This window comes from Eublepharis macularius, chromosome 2 (genome assembly GCF_028583425.1).
Source record: "Eublepharis macularius isolate TG4126 chromosome 2, MPM_Emac_v1.0, whole genome shotgun sequence".
Lineage (NCBI taxonomy): Eukaryota > Metazoa > Chordata > Lepidosauria > Squamata > Eublepharidae > Eublepharis > Eublepharis macularius.
Window position 1 is genome coordinate 189,667,108 of NC_072791.1, and position 20,945 is coordinate 189,688,052.

General features: G+C 41.2%; 1 protein-coding gene across 1 annotated transcript in view; it reads right to left on the reverse strand.

Annotated features, from left to right (window-relative positions):
• ACVR1C (activin A receptor type 1C) overlaps positions 1-20,300 on the reverse strand; it is a 57,190-nt gene extending 36,890 nt beyond the window's left edge. The window contains exons 1-2 of the mRNA XM_054971026.1: positions 20,096-20,300; positions 4,309-4,536 (exon numbers count right to left, since the gene is read on the reverse strand). Of these exons, the coding sequence (XP_054827001.1) occupies positions 4,309-4,536; positions 20,096-20,168 (301 nt within the window). The 5' untranslated portion in view covers positions 20,169-20,300. The remainder of the gene's footprint in view (positions 1-4,308; positions 4,537-20,095) is intronic.
• Positions 20,301-20,945: the final 645 nt, after the last annotated feature.

Here is a 20,945-nt window from a genome sequence, read left to right on the forward strand (position 1 = left end):
CGCAAGCTAAATGCAAAATATAATATCATGTAAAAATGATATGACCGTATAATCTTCAAAATTTATATAGGAGTAGAGGTATGGGGGGGGGGGAGCTGAGCTCGTGTAGGGCTCCTAGTTATTTTTTTACAGTTCTTTAAGTTTGTTATACATAGATACCAATAGTCTATAGGGTGTATCTCTTAGGCTACAGAGAATGGTTCAGTATAATTTAGATCACTGTTTATTTATCAGTATGTAAAATATACATCATTCAACCGATCTAGGTATTAGTATCATGGAAAAAAGAGGGGGAATAGGGTTAAGAGAGGGAGGAGGGAATGAAGGAAGGGATTATCTTAGAGCAGAACCACAAGTGACAAAAGGCACAGGTTGGACACTTGTCAGCTTCCCTCAAGTTTTGATGGGAAATGTAGGCAGCTTGGCGGAATGTTGGACAAGTGACAGTTGAAAAGTCCATTGGACAGCAGTCAGAGAGCAAAGCTGCGAGACCAGGATGCCTACATTTCCCATCAAAACTTGAGGGAAGCAGACAAGTGTTCAATCTGTGCTTTTTGTCACTTGTGGTTCTGCTCTTAGTTAGTTAATAAGAGTTCTAATAAGAGCTACAAATCAATATTTTTCTTTTAAGAAGGAATAGAGTTAAAAGAGGGAGGGGGGAAGGGAAGATTAGTTAAGCAAGTTAATAAGTGTTTGAATAATGGTTACAAAATCATTGTTTTCTTTTCTTTTTTTAGATATCATTTTTGGTAACCAACCTACTGAAGATTTGGCAATATGACAATCCTTATTTAATCACCTTAGAAAAGAATCTATTTTTATATACTATCTTTACCAATATCCTGAGTATTATCAATAAAGAAACATAACCTTATATCATATAATTTTATAAAGATTTTTCAATAATAATGTCAGGTCCTTAGATAATGCTTAAGAAAAATTTATTCATTTATTCAATTATTTTTCAATAGTTAGCAACCATTTGAAAGAAAACTAATAATATTGTATGAAAACTATCTTTAACATTTGTAATAGAAGACTTATTTGATATCATTGTACAATATCTATCTTTATTATATCTGTAACTGTTTATTAAGCATAATTTAAATTAAAAAATTATATTAAAAAAAACTATGCAAAACTGAATTATTCAGGAGAGCTTTTTTAACACAGATAGAAGGGCCGTACTGTACCAAAATAGTTGAGAGAGATATTTTGGAAAAGGATAGGGACTGTAGACTATAATTCTGTGTACTGACTGTTGCTGTAAATTGCTGCATTTTTATAGGATGTTCCACCTATAGTGGAACCTCTGGATATGCCTATATCTGCCTCTGGATATGGAGGCTCTCTTCAGTCACCGTGGCTAGTGGCCATTGGTGGACCTTTCCTGAATGAATTGGTCTAGCCCTTTTTTAATGCTATCTATGCTCATAGCCATCACTACCTTCAACGGCAGTGAATTTCACAGTTTAGTTACTCAGTGAATAAAGTAGTATTTCCTTTTTTCTGTCCTGAACCTATTTCCTAGCAAGTTCATTGGGTGCATCCTAATATTTTGGGAGAAGGAGAAAAAGCTCCCTCTATCAACCTTCTTCACCATTTTATAAGCATCTATCATATCTCCATTTAGCTGTCTTTTTTCTAGACTGAAAAGTCCCAGACTTTCTATCGTTCCCTCTTGGGAAAGATGCTTCAACCCCTTAAACATCCTTGTTGCCCTCTTCTATACTTTTTCCAGCTCTGCAATGTCCTGTTTGAGATGTGGTGACCAAAACTGCAATGAGTTCACACCATAAAATATTGGCTATTGGCTGTTTTATTTTCAGTCCCTTTCTTAATAATTCCTCACTTGGAGTTTGCTTTTTTACCACTAGACCACACATAGGCATGAGCAATGCGTTTATTTATTTATTTCAAATTTCTATTCTGCCCTCCCCGCGAACGGACTCAGGGCAGATAACAATATATTAAAATACAAAATTACTACACTTACCCCCTCCAACTCTCACATGATTTCCATTTACACATGCGTGCTACCATTGTCTAACCAATATGTGGAGGGTTAGGTGTATGAAGGGGCAATGGCTGGCCCAACAATTGCTACCCCAACATCAAAGTACAGTGAACAATTCTGCATAGTGCTTCCACCATCCAGCAGGAAAAGCACAAGCCCAGTCAGGCATTGCTTGGACTTCAAGGATAAAACCACTAGGTCACCGACAGACTGAACTGGCCTCTTACTATCATGGTTTCCTTGTGAATAATCACAGGATTCTACACAGAATTGCAGTCTAGCCTTCTTGGGTTCACCAAAAAAAGGCTAATAAACACTGACTCTATCCATCTCTTTGTTGCTGGCAAGCAACAGTTAACTGAGGCAAGAAGTCATCAAAAATTAAACATTAACAGCAAAACAAACAGTATGAAAATAAACATCCAGAGATTTTTAAGCAACATGAAATGGATAAAGGAGGACTGAATAAAGGACAGTGGTCCCACTGGACCTGGTTCTGAACAGTTCTCTTGTAATTCATGCTTCAGCAAGGGCTCTTTAGAACCCAAGTTTCCCTCTGTCCAAGGCAAACTTCTCTTACTATTTTATTAGCTTTGCCATGAAGATATTGTGTATAATTATCCAGCAAGAGAGAGATTCACAGAGGAAAAGCCCGAGGCTGGCTTACAGACAACATCACTTAAAACACAAGTACTTTGAACAACACTAAAAATTTGTTCTGAAGGAAGTAGGGTAAGTAAATATACCATTCTGAGCATTTACTGTGATCAGTCCCCCTGTTGAAGTTTGATTTAAATAAGTCCTACTACAATGTCACTGGATTCACAGGGCCATCTGAGGACAAATTTCCAACTATAACCCTTTTTTGCCCAGAAAAGCCACAAGTCTGCACAGAACAAGGTCTCCGGTATTGATTATTCCAGCACATAGCTGAAAGAAACTTTTACCACTGGAGATTATACCTGATCTTGGAACGGACACTAGATTTCAAATTTAACTCATATAAAAGGCTCTCCTGAAGGTTTCCTCCCACTGCATCTCTTTTACTTCAACATTTTCAAAAGATTTTAATCAATCTGTATCATACACAAATACACACTGTGAAGACTGATAGCCAAACTACCTGGATGCCAAACAAGAGATGAAAGGACTTCCTCCTGCAATCTCATAGAACAGATTCTCACAAATATGTTGGGCCAAGAGCCAGGGCTGGGAGGTTGCTGGTTACTTACCATTAATGCTGCAACAAGAGCTGTAAGAATCATCTACTGATTCTTATTTATTTCACTTCATTTATATCTTGCCTTTCTGCCCAATAGGGACCCAAAGCAGCTTGCATCTTTCTCATCGCCTCCATTTTTCAAAAATACATGTCTGTTTCATCAAAGACTGCAATTATAGTTATAATTGTCCCAAGCATCACTCCCTTTCCAGGCACTTAAGACTGAAACCAACCTTAACTTTGGCTGTTCCATGGAGAAAAGAATAAAAGTCTTGGACCCCACCAGGATGATTGACTTTGATTGCCTGAATTATCTGTGGAACAACCGACTTGATATGTGACAAACCTGTCAATTTGCTGTATCTCAAAGGGGGGGGGGGATCACCTTGGCCTATTTCAGTCTGTTGCTAAAGTAAATAAATAAATCGGTTCTCATTTAATTGGAGAAGGTTTGTTTGGCTCAAATTATTTTTTTATAGGATGAATACATCCTTCACATGTTCACCCCTGTGCAGACCACATGGTGATCACACTGAGGTGTGGGGGGGAAGTATTGCTGCATGCTCTACCTCCTGAGCGATGAGTGAACATATGGAGGGGGGGGAATCAGCATAGGGAACAGAAGAGAGAAAACCCAGTCGATTTGAAAACAATTGCTAGAATTTTAGAAGCCCATTACAATGAAGGCGGTGGAGGACAAAGGTTTCTTATGATATGAGTTCTCAATTGTTATTTTTTTTAAAAAATCCTCAAACTCTCAAGCATTGTAGAAGCAGCGCAAAATGGCTGGGACGAAGACAGTGGATTCTATTAGGTCAGTTTTCAGGAGCAAAATGGAATTAACAAAGGAGAATTGGGGAGGGGAAGAAATCACAATTTTGCTTTGAACCGCTGAAATCCCTGTGAAAAGAAAAGAAAAGACATAAAACCAGATCTCTGATTTTTAATCCAGGATCTTTAAAAGCAGCTCTGGATGAGATTTCCTTAATGGCGCCTTGCAGCACAAAAAGCACCCACTGGTTTATGTTTACTCACAGTGGATTTTCATGCACTGAGCAGCACTGCTTACCTGCGGGGAGGTGGATAGTGTTGTTGTTGCAGAAGTCTGTGTAGCAGCATTTCCTAGTGATGCTCCTTGAACCGTGGCAGAAGACTTCTGCCTTCAGTTCCCCAACGGAAAGGCAAGACTTCACCACCTCTTGTCTGCCATTTGTTAGCATGACAGAAGCCCAACATGCTCCCTCCGTTTCACAAGTGAAATTTGTTCTCTCACACAAGTGGCAGATGCATATTAGACCTGAAAAGACAATGGAGCTTTTTCTGAGTCTGCATCCAATAGAATGTCAGCAACTTAGTCCATGATGATTAGGGGCGGGGGGGGGGAACCAGGTAGAGAGAAAGCAAAAATTCTTTAGAAATTCTAGAGCTTGGTTAAGGTCTCATAGATTTTTGGGCTACAGCACTTTACACATGTATTCTGTTTAGTATATTTTGTTTAGAGGCTATGGGATCAACGGTTGCACTTACCTTAAAACTCTTAAAGACAAAACCTTTGATAATTATATAGTATTAAAATTTGATACACAGCAAAACATTTCAGACTGGTGCAGAAAGTAAGCCAATAGTAACAACTCTTTCATCCCACTCCGTCCCTTCCTCACCTTGAATTCCCCAAATTGAGCCTACCTACAGCTAACTATGAAGTTACTGTGGTTAGGGCCAAGCAGCGTTCCTAGTTAATTCAAAAACAGAAACCTCCTTCATCTCATTGTTCCTCCCTGACTAGCACTGAAATGATACGGGCTGGCAAACCACATACGTGCCTAGTGGGTTGCACTTGACAAGCCACAAGTTGCACAGGTTTGCTCTAACTTCAGCCATTGTTGCGTCTGAGGGTTGGCACGGCAACCATTTTAAAAAGTTTTGATCAGTTCTCTCTAAAAAAAGAATTACAGCATCACAGTACTACTTTATTTTCCAGGAAATTGAATTAAATATGAATTTAGAATAAATAGAATTTAGAATTTAGCCTCGTTAACTGACCCTACACAAAGACTCTTTGTGCCAACATCACATTACAAGTTCAGTAAACATAGGGCAACAGTATGTTCTGATGCAGGCATTCAGTCACTTCTGATTTCTACGCCCCCAAGCAACTCAGTTTATCAAACAATACCTGACCAGACTTCATGACATCAGTATCAATAAAGTCAATCAATTCGGATTGTTAAGTATGCAAGTAAGTTGCTCAGCTCTGACGCCAAATGATATGTTAAAGTTAGAATACTTCGCATTATACATCAAGTTAATACTCGAGCAGTAACACCTCTCAAATCTTATCAAAACAAGAATACCAAAACATATATTTAACAACCAATACATTTGCTGAAAATTGTATTTATTCTTCTTCAGTACACAGTTCCAACTGTCCTGTGGAAACACAGAATAAGAACATAATTTGATGTATCTTGTTAAACTGGGTTATTTCAAGCTTCAATTGATGTATATTTCAAAATTATACTGTGTTCACTCAATAGTGAATCATATTTAAAAACACTGAGTTCCATTTTCTTAAAAGCCCTGAAATTTTCTGTTTTTTTTAAATGAATCAGTTTATTTGAGTAGTCATCTGTGGCAGTTTCCCTGAAACTACTAATTACAAAGTTTAACACAGACCATGGTTTTTGCTATCAAATATACAATAAACAAAAAAAAATATTTCTTGGTAGGATGAAAGTAGACCGCACAAAAAATGAAATCAGGAACATTGGACAGAATTGTTCATGACTACCATTAAGTCACACAGGTGGTAATTAGTAGGCACTGCTGGTGTACAACTTCCTTTTTTCCAATGGGACTTGACCTGTAACAGTATCCACTTGTAATCTAATCAGGGTAAATTCCCAGTTCTAGGGGAAGCTAGGGCTCTTTTCACGCACATTGGATAATGCACTTCCAATGCACTTTATTGATAATTTACAACTGGGTTTTCTGGTGTGTTACGGGAAAATCCACTTGCAAATGATTGATAAAGTGCATTGGAAGTGCATTATCCAACATATGTCAAAGTAGCTTAGTGATGGTCTAGATCACAAACAATCCATTTGATATCTGATCCAGTTCTGTACCCTCCTTTCCATTTTCCTGTATTGTATTACCTACCATATAGTCCATTTTACTGTTCCCAGATTGGCCTGGTTTTTCACCATTGCAAAAAGGAAGAGATGTGACATCTCAGATTAGACATACAGTATCACTGTAAGCAGAAAAATGCCTTTCGAAGTCCACTGAAGTCAGCGGGCTCAGAAGGATGTCACTTGGCTTAGGATGGTACTACTTGTCAGTCATCCCTGGGCTAGTTGTGAGGCATTTATTCATTTATCCTGACACTTTCAAGAAACAAAAAATAAAGGATGTAGTCGTAAGAAGTACGAAAGAAGTCCCACTTAAATCAAGAGTTTAAAGGTAAGTAAACATGTTTAGAAACTGGACATAAGTCAACTGAGGATGCATATAAAAAACAAAACAGGAAGTCAGCAATTTTTCCTTCTTTGGGGAAGTTGCTCCACTGCCCTCTGGTCCTCTGCAGAGGGTTGCCAGCTCCCAATTGGGAAACTGCTTGAGATTTTGAGAATGAAGCCTCGAGAGGGAGAGGTTTGGGGAAGTGAGGGATCTCAGCAGGGTATAACGTGATGGAGACCAGACCACTCATCAAAGCAGCCAGTTTCTCCAGGGGAATTGACAGCTATGGCCTGGAGATCTGTTGTAATTTCAGGAGACAGACACCATCTGGAGGGTGACAACCTGCCATGCCTGCGTAATACCAAATGTCAGTCTTGCCACTCCTCCAGTGCTACAGGTGGAATGTCTGCGATATTTTTCGCACAAGGCAGACTTAAATTTAAGTCAATATTTATGCGTTTAAATAAACGCTTATGTTAAACTGTTCCAAGGATGGAGGGTGGACCGTGTTTCTGACTCTATAGTGGAAGGAGCAGGTCAATCAAAGTGCACACAGTGCAAAGTTAGTTACCAAAGCGAATTCACAGAACTTTATTTTAAAAACAGAACTTGCTCATCTAACCAGAACATGGCACAGAAAGTCTGACACTCAAACAAAGTCTTAATTGTTTCTGATCTTATTTTATTCATTAGTGTTCTTTTGCACACTATTAACAAAATGGGGAAGGCAATGTTTTTGACACAGATTTTCAGTACAAAGATAACAGATTATCCCTCAGTCAGTCAGCGGTGACATAAAAGTTGTACAGAAAAGCCAAACCCACCAGGATCAAACTAAGAAAAATGCTAATAATGCTTCTCTCTAAAACAACACAGAGTGGTGGGCTCTACTCTTGACATCGCTTTTCACTTCTGTTAATACATCTGGCCATATCTCTAAAGACTGGGGCCTGGCGAGGATAGTCCTGTTTTATAAGGGGAGGAGGGACAATCCTGCTAATTATAAGCCAATTAACCTGCTCAGTATTATTAGTAAATTTTATGCCAGACATTTACTGGACAAATTTAAGAGCTGGCTAGAGTAGGAAGATTAAATTGCAGAAGAGCAAGCTGATTTTAGGGAAGGAAGAGCTGCTATAGATCATTGCCTAATTTTATAGCATCTTATTGGAAAATATCTAATAGTTCGGTCTCTCTTTATGCTGCCTTCATAGATTTTAAGGCAGCCTTCAACTCCATTTCTAGAATTAAACTATGGGAGAAATTAAAAATAAAATCAATGCATCTCAGGCTCATTTATCTAATCCGTGCTTTACACATTAATACCACTCTTATGGTTAGATGCCATAGGCTTGGGCAATTCACAAACTCAATTAAAACCTCAAAGGGAATCAAACAAGGTTGTATTTTGACTCTATTGCTTTTTAATTTTTATATGAATAACATGGTCAGATGTTTAGGTGACCCAGACTTCCACCTTCCTAAGTTCATTAGTGTCAGCTTCTTGCCTTGCACCCCTGGAGTGCAACTGAAATTTCTGAGAGTAGCCCTTCAATTGCCTTGCCGTGTCTCAAAATGCAAACTTGAGCTTGGAGACAAGTATGGTAAAAGCAGAGACTAGGGTGTGCCTCACCTCCATTAACCTTTGGCTAAAGTTAAATTTCAAGCCTCAAGGCTTAACTCCCTTGATTCTTTGAGACAGTTATCAACCTATGAGGCTAAAGGCAGTTAGGATTAAGCGGGTGAATTTGGGCTTTTCCCCTTGTTCCGTTCTGAAAATGGGGGATGAGCAGGTAAAAAAAGTTTTAAAGCAAAGGGTGATGGATATAAAGTGACAGGTAGATCTAGAGAGGTCACTGACTTTCCTGTGCTTGGAAAACTCCAAATAAGTACTTTCCCCAGCTACTTCTCTCTTCCAGTTAGAGATCTTCAGTCACAGGAAGACACTTCCCTTGCCAGATGTCAAGAACTACCTTCTGAGGTTTTGGACAGGTGATATAAAAAGGTTCCAAAACCAGACAGGCTATGTCCTTGTGGTTCAGGGGAGAACAGAACTACGGAACACATTCTACTTCTTTGTCCCTTGTATCAATAGGTTCACTCTAGCTTTATCCTCCCCTTCTTTCATAGTATCCAGGACGATCAGACTCGACATATGTTAGAATGTTACTTATAGATGAATATTCATTAGTGTCAGCATATACTGCGAAGTTTTGTGGGGCAGCCTGCAAAATTCATCATAAGCAATGAAACTGGTGGCTTAAGTTTTATTTATTTATTTATTTACACACACACTTTGTAGATTTTAATAATTTTATGAATTATTATATTTTGAATTATTATACATGAGAATCAGTTTTATTTGCTGTGGTGGTTGAGAATTCTCCCAAGACTTGTACTGGTCTATGACTGTATTAATAATAATAATAATGAGAGCCAGTTTGGTGTAGTGGTTAAGAGCACGGGACTCTAATCTGGAGAGCAGGGTTTGATTCCCCACTCCTCCACAAAGCCAGCTGGGTGACCTTGGGCGAGTCACAGTTCTCTTGAGCTCTCTTAGCCCCACCCACCTCACAGGGTGATTGTTGTGGGGTAATAATAACACTTTGTAAACCGCTCTGAGTGGGCATTAAGTTGTCCTGAAGGGCGGTATATAAATCGAATGTTATTATTATTAATAATAAACATGGTTAATAATAATAATAAAAACCTCAGAGACAGAATCCATTTGCAAAGGACAAACCAAAGAGCGTTAAAAAGTTCAGAAAAAATTGATAAAAGGGCTACTACAGTCAAATAATGGCAGGAATATGAAGATTTCAACCAAGTATGCAGGACCTGTCTGTTTTTAGCTTGAATATATTCAAGACAAGAGACTTGCTGATTGACCTGTGTTGTAAACCCTCATCTAACTCAGGCTTGGGCTGACCTCCCTCTACCCTGAGGTAAAACTTCTCCTCACCAAGCATATGAAGTTGAATACTGGGCTAGGAAGCCTTTAGTAGCATGGTTGAGGTTTAGCTTCAACCTTCTTTCTTGGCCCACCCTTAAGAACCATATAAGTGGTATGGTTACCCAACCAAGTCTAAGTAAAGATCAGGGGTTTGCGCTTCCCTTAGAAAGGAATTGGCACTCACGCGGCTTAGGGAGCTTCAAAATGAACAGGAGGTTTATTTACAAGTAGGTAAAATAAGAAGGCATGTAGGCAGGTGTTTAAAACTGAAATAATTTAGAAGTTTGAGGTGTGAGGCACAAAACACTTGGTGTGGTTCTTAAGTTGCTGGCTTGTATGAGAGATGTTGGTGTTATCAGACTTAAAGATGTTAAAGTGAGTTCTTTCTGAGGTTGGCACTCCTTCAGAAGTTAGGTGCTCCAAGTTTAACACCTACACAGCATGGCTTCCCCTTTTCTGCAGACCTCAGGATACTCCACTGTACCCTGGGTACCAAGGTACTCCAATGCCCAGATATCTTGTGTCTACACAGAAGTTAGTGGTGACTGTCCCGCTTTAGTTCAAGGACTAAAAGTGCTTCACAAACATTATGATTCCTCTTGTAAGGGTACACCTTCCTTTTACTTCCTTTTTTTTTTGTAATATTTTTTATTTTTCAATATCTAACATACAACTACTACATACATACATACCCTACAAAACAGTAACTACAAAAGACTACAATAACACAAGGGATGGGAAAAAAGAGAGAAAAAAGAGAGAGGGAGGGAAGGGTGGAAAAAAGGGGAAGGTGCCCTACAAACACTAAACACTACATTTCTGTTTTCCCTTCATACTGTCATTATTCAAAAGTTAAAGCTTTATATTATATTGATGGAGTGGTTGACCTTACTAAATGCAAATTACAATTTAATTTCAAGTTAAATTTTTCTTCCCCTCCTGGGTCCCGGACGCAATTCTCTCTGAGCAGCTGCAGCCGCAGTGCTCATTTCCTCCCCCTCCCCCTCAGACTTTTCCTTTTCGTCTTGCTTGGTGCACTGGAATTCTGGGTTCCTGTCCTCAAAATCCCTTAGTTGATCTTCTGATAATATCTTAAAGGCTTGATCTTTATGGCTGAACCTTCCAGATTCCTTCCGGGAATAACCATTTGTACTTTATTCCACGTTCTCTCAGAAGAGCTGCGAACTTTTTATACTTAAAACGTCTTTTCCGAACTAGAAATGGGACATCTTTCAATATCTTAATTTTGTTGCCCAAGAAGTCCAAATCCGCATTGTATGAATTGTATAGGATAGTGTCCCGGATCCTCTTAGATGAAAAATCGATGATGATCTCGCGCGGCAACTGACACTTCATTGCATATTTTGAAGTAGCCCGACGGGCTTCCAAAATGGCGCTTTTTACTTCTTCTTTAGTTGCCCTCGCGGGTGTCGCCAATAGTTCCGAGACAAGACCCCGTAAATCCTCGTTTTCCTCCTCTTTCACATTCTGGAGGCGCAAAATTGTCTGTGTTCGTTCCACTTGTAGCCCGATCAACTGATTCTCCACAAGTTTAAGCTCTTTATTCGTAGCCTTCACGAGTGACGCACTTTCCCGAGCAGACTTCTCTGCCCCCCCCGCTGCTTCTTTGATGGTTTTCACTTCACTCTCAATTAAGCCCACCCTTTGATCTGTTTCATTCAGCTTGTCAACAAAGGGTTTTATAGCTTCACCAACCGCCCTCCGTACTATTTCCTCCAGCGATTCTCCCTTTAAGGCAGCCGAAACTGACTTGCCAAGGGCAGGACTTTGTTTTTTTGTTGCCATTTGGGGGGGGGCGCCAACCAAATTTTGAAACTCAGCAAAGGGGAAGAGTGAGCCTTCTTAGCTTCAGATCTCACCTCTCCTTCACGTACGCTTGTAATAACAGAAGGAATTCGCTTACTTGTAGGCTCTCGCCTAGTTCTGCTCTTTGCCGTTTCTCATGGCCCGGCAGCACTCAAGGCGCCGCGTACGTCCGCCGGCCTCCGTAGGGACAAACGGGCAATTAACCCCCCGCATTGATTCCGGGGGGCTCTTCCCGCAGCGTCCCGGACCCAGCCTCCCTCACTGGGAGTTTTGGGGGCTAATCTTCGCAGATCAGCCGCCCGGACAGGGTGCTCGGCCGCTTCCTCTCAAGCCAGCGAAGAGGAGCGTCCGACATGGCTGAGAAAACGAAACCGAATCCACACCTTCCTTTTACTTCCTCACACCGAGGACTCTCTGGCTGACCCTCTCTTGTCAGAAGCCAGACTCAGACTCCTTTCACTCTTCAGTTTACTCCACCTGTCAACCCCTCCCTCTGGTAGCACCAACCGTCACCTCAACATTCCATCTTCAACTGCCATTTCAGGCTAGCCACAAAGTGGGGGGACGTGTCAATCATCCTCCCCTCTTTACTGCCCAGCAATCCCAGCTGAGTCTGTCACAACCTGCTTTGCACAAGAAGCTTTGCCTCTTGAGCCAGAGGACTGGTGTGTGTGTGTGTGTGTGTGTGCGTGCGTGCGTGCGCGCGCGCATCAACCTACACACGTTCTTCTGCACTTAACTGTTCTTAGCAGAATACACTTGAACAACCATACACCCCCCCAAAAAAAATTACCACAGAGCAGGAGAGCTGCATCTCTCTCTTCAGAAAATGAATGATTAAGCATCTCTTATTTGAGTCAGCAGTGTGGCATTTAAACTAAAAAGTAGTCTAAATAAGAAAGTATTTACTTTATCCAGGAGGTCTGTATGTAAGCTTAATGGACTTTGAAATGACATCTTAACTCAGCTAGAACCAGCCACTTGTTTACTGAATTTTTCTATACCATTTTATTGGTTAGGAAAAACATTTATTTTCTTCTTCTGCCGCTTATTAAGAAAAACAATGTTTTTTCATATGCAGAAATGACTCATGCCAATTCCCATCCTATTCACCATTCAAAATGTCAACATAAAACTATTTCCCCCTTTTATGTTAGCACCTAAAACCCAGTTAAATTATAATACATTTACAACACAAGCTTGTATTCCCCCACTCAATTAATTTATTTTGAATATTCTTTATTTATCGCAGCTTGAGTGGAACAGTATGTACCAGTGTTCCAACCGGTGTTCCAACATGTACCAGTATTCCATTCTCATATGATGCAAATTTCTGCAGACAGTAGACTGCTCGGGTTGGGTTTTGAGGCTCTCTGGATGCCTTGAAGAGAGACCATTCAATGGCCCTGTAAAGCCAAGATAGCTTTGAATGAAGTCACCAGCCCACCTGAAGTACTGATGCTCCCACCGAACAGGCTTGTTTATAAAAGTGTGACATTCTATTAAGTCACAAGAACTTGGTTGTAGAATAAGGAAAAATTATGGGCAGCTGTTGGCCCCCAAATTACAGGTGTTTCAAAACTTTATGTACCTGGGCAGCCTACAAAAATTTCCCTGGGGAAGGTTTTTCAGTATCACTATTACCCTTTTACTTGAGTGATCCCCCTTTAGATTGTGAGCTTGGCAAGGTGCTAAAAAAGGTACGGCATGAATTAACCAAGCTATTTTTTAAGGAAAGGTTCATTAAAGCAGGTAAAAGGTTATCTCAATTACATATTCTTACTCCATTTATACAGTTGTGGTGCTAGTCATTCATAGTGAGTAGGTTATAAATGTTGGATGGATCTGAGGACATCACAGGGCTTCCACTCATTTCTCCACTTGAAAAAATGCAGCCTTGACCTAGGCAAGGGCTGGCCCATATTTCGGAATCGTAGCTTTGCTAAAGTACATCATAGTCTAGTTTTCTTCATAGAGATCCCTTGAGTTTCACTTTACTGCATAGTGCACACCAAGAGGAAAAATATTTTTACTCTTCTAATCACATCTGACCAAAAGCTAAGAATCTATTAACCAAAATCGCCCAGGGTTGTTTGTAGCTATGCTGATCATACCCAAATGAAAGGCTGAAGTGTAACTGAATCTTGTAGTCAGTTAAAAGTTGTGTGACTTTTACTGTAGAAGTTCATAATCAGGCAATCAATGTTGTCAAATTGGTATTGGAAAATTCCTGGAGATTTGGGGATGAAGCCTGTGGAGGGTGGGGTTTGGGGAGGGACGGCCCCGGGGTATATTGCCACAGAAGTCCACTCTCCAAAGTAGCTGTTTTCTCCAAGGGAACTGATCTCTGCCATCATCAACAGTGGTTGTAATTCCAGGAGATGTGAGGACTAGGCTTGCCAGGTCCCTAGAGCTTGCTAGCAGGAAGAGGAAAGACCAGTACTCACTCTACACACACTCCTCGCTCTCGGTGTGATGACATCATTACTGGAAGTGACATCATCATTGCTGGCTGCAGAAGTGTTCCTGCACTTCACATGTAGCCGATTCTTTCAGGAGCACTCCCACAGCTTGTGCAACAACATCACTCCTGGAAGTGACATCATTGTGCCCCACAGGGAGTGTGCCTGCCACTCACTTGCCTGGGCTGCCTGCTGGTGGCAGACAACCACTGGGCAGCTTGCCACCTCCCAGCGATCGTCAGTAATCTGAGGGCAATGGGGCAAACTACTGGGAGTTTGCCTGCCAATGGCACACATCTGGGCTCCCTAGTGAGGGCCCACAACAACATTTCCTCTTTAGTTGTCCAGTTCACTAAAGACTATCAAAAGCCAGCTTCAGCACTGCTGCCTTGTAACCTACCATTGCATGACCACATGCTTCCAAACATCTGGTTGTCTCATTCCTACTTTATGTTTTCAAACCATCTCCAGCATATATCTAAAAATGTAATGAAGATAACTTTTAATGGCATATTATAACTTTTACACAAAAGTAACATTCCAGATCTACTTCTAATGGTATGACCTCTTCAGCAATAAAGGGGGGGTGGATTAGAAGCATAACAACAAAATGTATGAAAATAATGCAGGTGAATGGAACATCATGTGAAAACACTCTTTGAAGAAATATTTTTCCTACATAGACCACTGTGCATCAAGAGAAGTGAAGCTGATAGAAGATACACTCCCAGAATATTATAGGCTACCTTTACGTGTGTGTGTTAGCTTTGGCTTGTATGATTTTAGCTTTATTTGAAACAGAAACTGTCAAGCCACCATTTCTGAACTCAATACAAGAACAATATAGTCAAGCGGACCAGTGCCTTCCATACAACACATCAGGATCATGACAACTTGGAACTGCACTGCTCAGCTTAATACCTTTTGACAGATTCATTTCATGTAATGCCCAATTGACCTAGTTCTTGTATATATACACATTGGTTATAATTAAATGCATTAAGCTCCTTAATTTCTCAAAACAATACTGAAGATGTAGCAGCCACAAACAGCTGTCAACACTATTTGGACAATCCACTAAGGAAATAATGGGAAGGAACTGTGACTTATATTTGTGCGGAGGGGGGTGGGAATAGATGCAATAGAATGGAAAACCTCATCTAACAGCAGATGTTAACTCCTAGAGCAAGAAAGGAGACATACACTTGGTGCCTGAGTTGAATTATGCACCAACTATTTGTAGAACACAGACTTGTCACGTATATTTACAGGCAGGCATGTTTCCTGGCCTTTATATAGCAGCTCTCGTTTAAGAAGAATGAAGTTAAGCAATTCCAGGAACAGATAGCTTGCTACCATTGCTAAGAGTGCTGCTTTTTTACAAAATGCTTTCCCCCTAAATAATACATGCATCAATGCACTTGTTCCCAGAACACACACAGACACACACACACACACAGTGTATCAGCATGCTGCCTTCCAAGGATGAATCCCACTGTGCCCATCAATTCTTTCACTGCAGATAGTACATATGATGATGTCAGGAATAATATGTGGTGTGTTTTGCACTGTACCTTTGTTACCAACAATGTTATGAACACCCACCTCATGAAAGCACCTTTGTTCAAAGAAAAGTTCCTGCAAAGCACCACATGAAACCAGGAAGTGAAGTTTCAGCAAATTGGATAATTGCTTGCCATATTCTGCACTTAATAGCAGAATTATGCAAAATAAGCAAAGAATTACAATGTTTCTGATTTTACATAATTTATAATAATAACATTCACTTTATATACTGCCCTTCGGGACAACTTAATGCCCACTCAGAGCGGTTTACAAAGTATGTCATTATTCTCCCCACAAAAAACACCCTGTGAGGTGGGTGGGGCTGAGAGAACTCCAGAGAACTGTGACTAGCCCAAGGTCACCCAGCCGGCTTCAAGTGGAGGAGTGGGGAATCAAACCCGGCTCTCCAGATTGGAGTCCCACGCTCTTAACCACTACACCAAATTGGCTCTGTTTAAGAATTTAGATAATAGACTTCAACGTTGCTAGCACAGAGCATGACTTACCTTGGCACCATGGAAGTTTTATTGTTGTTTAAGAATATATACTGGTATATAGTCCTGCAGATGTTATCATTAAAAACAGCCATACGAAACCCAATAGGAAGTGTATTCAGCTGCCCCTGGAAGAAACACTCCAGGGAGTTCAGGCTAATTCAGCCTATCTTCTAGCATGAAAACACAATCTTCCACCTGCCACTCTCAGACTTCTTGGACAACATAGTCTGAGACGCGGAACAATTGTGTCCCGTCCCATTTCCTTATCTTGAACATGTCCCTTTCTTTGCTTTTTAAAAAGCCTATATGTCTTTAAAATATTTTAATGAATAAATAAATAAGCAAGCATTTTAGGAGGAGGGGGTTGTTTAAGGTTTTGTTTTATCCTTCATGTTTTAAATTGGGGTTTGAAAACCGCCTTGAGTCACAAAGAAAAGTTGGATACAATAGGATACAAAATTTGGATAATTTTAATAGTTTTTAAAAATGGAACAAGGAAAAGTGGCTTCAATAGGAGAAACTCATTAAACTTAACAATTAACAGGCTCCACTTGTTTTCGACACTGTTACGGTTATGCCAATAAAGGTTCTGTCTTGTGAAACTCATTAAAGAGAAAAAAAATCTTTACCGCCCCCCCCCATATTATCACTGAAGCTCCATACAATGATGCAGATGGATGCATACATACATATATGTCCTGCTTTTATATCCTACCCAAATGATCTTCTTGGGCCATCCAAATAGTTTAAGCTGCCACTCCTATAGGCACACATATGTCAAAACCTCTGTTCTCAGAGCCTTGTTTGTTCTAAATCGTTTGCTCTCCAGTTCTAGTATACACAATCATTACTCAAACATACTCCTTCTCCATACTACCCATCAAAACAGCCATTCTCAGTACTTTCTTGCAGTGTTAATTTTTTTTTAATCAAAATTTCCTATGACTCTAACCTGCTATACACGACACTTTCCCCTAAACTCCACATAAGCAACATACCCCAAATGGCTACTTACAGCTTACCATTCAAATCTATTTCTCCCCTTCATTCCTTCGAAGCCCATCCTTCCCATAAACATTCAAACGCGCATTTTCTCTCTCTCATACTTAAGTACGACCATACCCTCCAACTGAGTACACAAGCTATGAAGGATTAATCAACTTGTATCTAATAGTAGAGTCTACCTGTCAATTAAAACGGAACTCTCCTTACTTAGAAAGCAGCATATCCAACTCTTTTTTTTCAGAAAAAAATTTATTGGAAAAGGAAAAGGCAATAACAGTACATAAAAAAATAAACAGACTATACTACAGCACATTTAAGCTAGAAAATACTGCTCCTTTCCATCTCCTTACTTAGTTTATACTCAGCATTTTATATTTAACATTATACTCAATATTTTATATTCAACACTTTAAAATATTAATTTTCTAATTAGTCTGCTTTCATAAAAAACTATTCTTAGTATTTCTTAAGTACCAGCTACATAGTCAAAAAGGACTTTTCGTTTTTCCTGAAATGCTAACATTGGTCTGTTATGCAAATAGGAAGTTAATTTAGCCACAGATGCATATTCATACAATTTGCTCATCCAATCAAGACACAGCTGGACAAGAATCTGCCTTCCATTTTTTTGCAAATGCTACCCTTGCTGCCGTCAGCATATATTTAAAATGTTTGCTATGTACTTTCGTAATATTAGGTATACTCTGGTTTCTCTTCAGATAACATTATTGTGTGTGTGTCGCACATCTTTGAATGTTCCTTTTACATCTATTCGCGTCCACAACTGGACGTCCTTTCGGCTTTAATCCAGTCCCATCATTAAGAATAGTGCTCTTCATACTTGTCCTCAGCTCTTCCCTAGTAGCCAATTGAGTGCCATCCAACCTGGGGGTCCTGTCTTCCAGCATTATATCTTTTTTTCTGGATTGTCTCATCACAGAGTTTTCAAGGTAAAAGATTAGGAGAAGTGGTTTTCCACGGCCTTCTCCTGCTTTGCAGTACTAACCAGGGTAGTTGAAGTGACACTGCCGTTGACCATTCCACCTTGAGTAACTCTTTCAGGAGTTTAGACTCTTGACCAAGCCTGTGCTCCGGACAGTGTTGCTCTCAGCTTCACTGACACACTCAACCCCCCTCATCACGTTAAGGTGTGTATCCAGGAGGGGGCACATATTATTAGGTAAGATATTTAATAACATATTTTTAGGATTCAGCACAAAGCAAAACTTTAATATTTGTTGCATCTCTTCATGAATTTTTATCCAATATCTTCTCACCTTCTTACATGCCCACCACATATGACAAAACGTTGCATCCATACGTTAGCATTTCCAACACCTTCCACTATAATCCTACTCCCAACTTTTAAGTAGAATGCTCCTTAAAGCATTCTGGGAACCAAATGTGCACATTTAAGAAATCTAACCCTAGATTTTTCTTAGTTTGGAGGAAATACTTCAGTTTCAATAATAGATTTATCCTCCATACTAGGACAAGAAAGGAAGAACATGAGACGCCTAGGTGGACCAAGGCAAGGACAGAAACAAGCTTCCAAACTATACTACTTGAAACTTAGGAGTTCATAGTAAAAAGAGCATAGAGTGCAAGTTAACAATACACTTGCTCACTGGTAGAATGTTATAATAACAACATTCAATTTATGTATTGCCCTTCAGGACAACTTAATGCCCACTCAGAGTGGTTTACAAAATATGTTATTATTATCCCCACAACAAACACCCTGTGAGGCGTATGGGCCTGAGAGAGCTCCTAGAAACTGACTGACCCAAGGTCATCCAGCTGGCTTCAAGTGGAGGAGTGGGGAATCAAACCCGGTTCTCCAGATTAGAGTCCTGCCGCTCTTAATCATTACACCAAACTCGCTCTCTAACCGTTGCTAACCAGACCTTAACATGTGGTTATTTACTGTTGCTACATAGTCAGCTCAGCTATTTTCCCCATCACCTTGATGGAAGAAGTTACTCAGAATCCCTTCATGTTCATGTACACAAAATGAATGTTTCATAAAATAAAGTTATGAGGTTCAGCAATGGTTTTTTTAATGGTCTAATTTCACAGCTCTGCATAGGAGCCAAAGACCTGGCTTGAGCCATGATGTAATAATTTGTATACCTCTGAACATATGCAAAGTGTCATTCCCTCAGTAACCATAAACAGCTCCGTACATATCTGCAACTAAGGCATGGCCTTCTCTGGGCCAGAATGTTGCAACTTCTAGTAGCAATAAGCCCCGGGCATTGTTTTATTTCTCCTAAAATAAATATCCAAGCCTCCAGTGCACAAACATGTGAAGTGAAGTGTTTGGAAATAATAAAGAACGTGCTCCTTTATTTTTTTTAAAAGTTTCTGATGTCAACTCTAGCCGTCCTTTGCCCTAGCAATCACAGCCACCACACGGCAAGGTTTACCTTGAGCCAAGTTCATCAGGGATTCGACCCTGGAGGGCTTCAATGCTCGAGCTTATCCGCTTCTGGCACAAAGCTATAGCTGAGACTTTTAAAGGATCCTTTATTTCAGTTTCTCAGATTTAACAAAATAGCCCTGTTGGTCTGCAGCAGAACAGCAGGATCTGAGTCCAGCGGCACCTTAGAGACCAACGAGATTTTCAGGGTATAAGCAAGCTTTCGAGAGTCAAAGCTCCCTTGATCAGATACCTGAAGAAGGGAGCTTTGACTCGCGAAAGGTTATACTCTGAAATTCTTGTTGGTCTCCAAAGTGCCACTGGACTCAAATGTTTCAGGTTTCACAACTAAAACAACAGACACGCAGTAATATTGTCCCTCAACTTTTTAAAAAAAAATACCTGCCAGCGTCATGCTTCCGAGCATGTAAAGCCAGCGTCGTTCCACACACCGGTCCTACTTAACCAAACACCTCGCCCGCAAGAGCCTCTCGCGCGTACTGCGGAGAAGCCCCGACCGGCTGCCAGGGCAAAGTTTCAACAGCCCGAAGCCAGCCTGGCACTGCCCGGCAGCAGCGTCTCCGCGCTCCGCTTCCCGGCGGGTCTGCCAAGCGAGGCGTCCCCCTCCCCTCCAGCCCCGCTCCCGCCTCGCCCTCCGTTACCTGAGCAGAGCGACGCGCAAGCGGCCACCGCCAGCGCCGCCGCGCACAGCCGGGAGAGCAGCGCCCGCCGCATGGCGGGACATGGGAGAGCCTCTCGCAGGACGAAAGTGGCGCGGCTGAGGCGGCGGCAGGCGAAGAAGGCCGAGCCAAGGAGCGCGCAGCCCGGGCAAGGCGCTCGCCGGTTCCCAGGGGTCGTGCCCCTGCAGCTGAGCGGCCGGCGCTCCTAGCGGCAGCCACGAACTCCCCACGCTGGGAGAAGCAGTAGGAGGAGGGCGCTTCGCCGCCAGCTCCGCCTTGCCCGGCTACACACCCAGCCACCTGCCCTCGGTCTAGCGGCTGTTTACCGGGCAGACGGTTTTGCCCGGGCACGGAGGCGAGGCGCTCATTGCTTTAAAGCACTCCGAGGGGTAAAAAGCACACGGAAGTAACTGGTAACAACATACCTTTCTTAGCAATAGCAGTTAAAATGGTGATAAGGAGGTGGTTGCCAGGTCCAGGTTTGGAAACTCCTGGAGATTTGGGGGGTGGAGCCTGGAAAGGGCAAAGTTTGGAAAGGGGAAGACCTCCCAATGATATAATGCCATAGAATCCACCCTCCAAAAAGCAGCAATTTTCTCCAGGGGAACTGATCTCTGCCACCTGGAGACCAGTTGTAATTTCCGGAGATCTCCAGCCCCCACCTGGAGGCTGGCAACCCTATGCTGAAATGAAAACCACTGCACGAGAGACTTGCCAGGTGTGCTAGCTTTCCAGTTCATTGGTTACAGAGTATCTGTGGATGAGCTTGGGTCAGTCACTGTCTCAGCTTAAGCTACGCCTTGCAGAATGGTGGTTTTGAGGATAAAAGGAA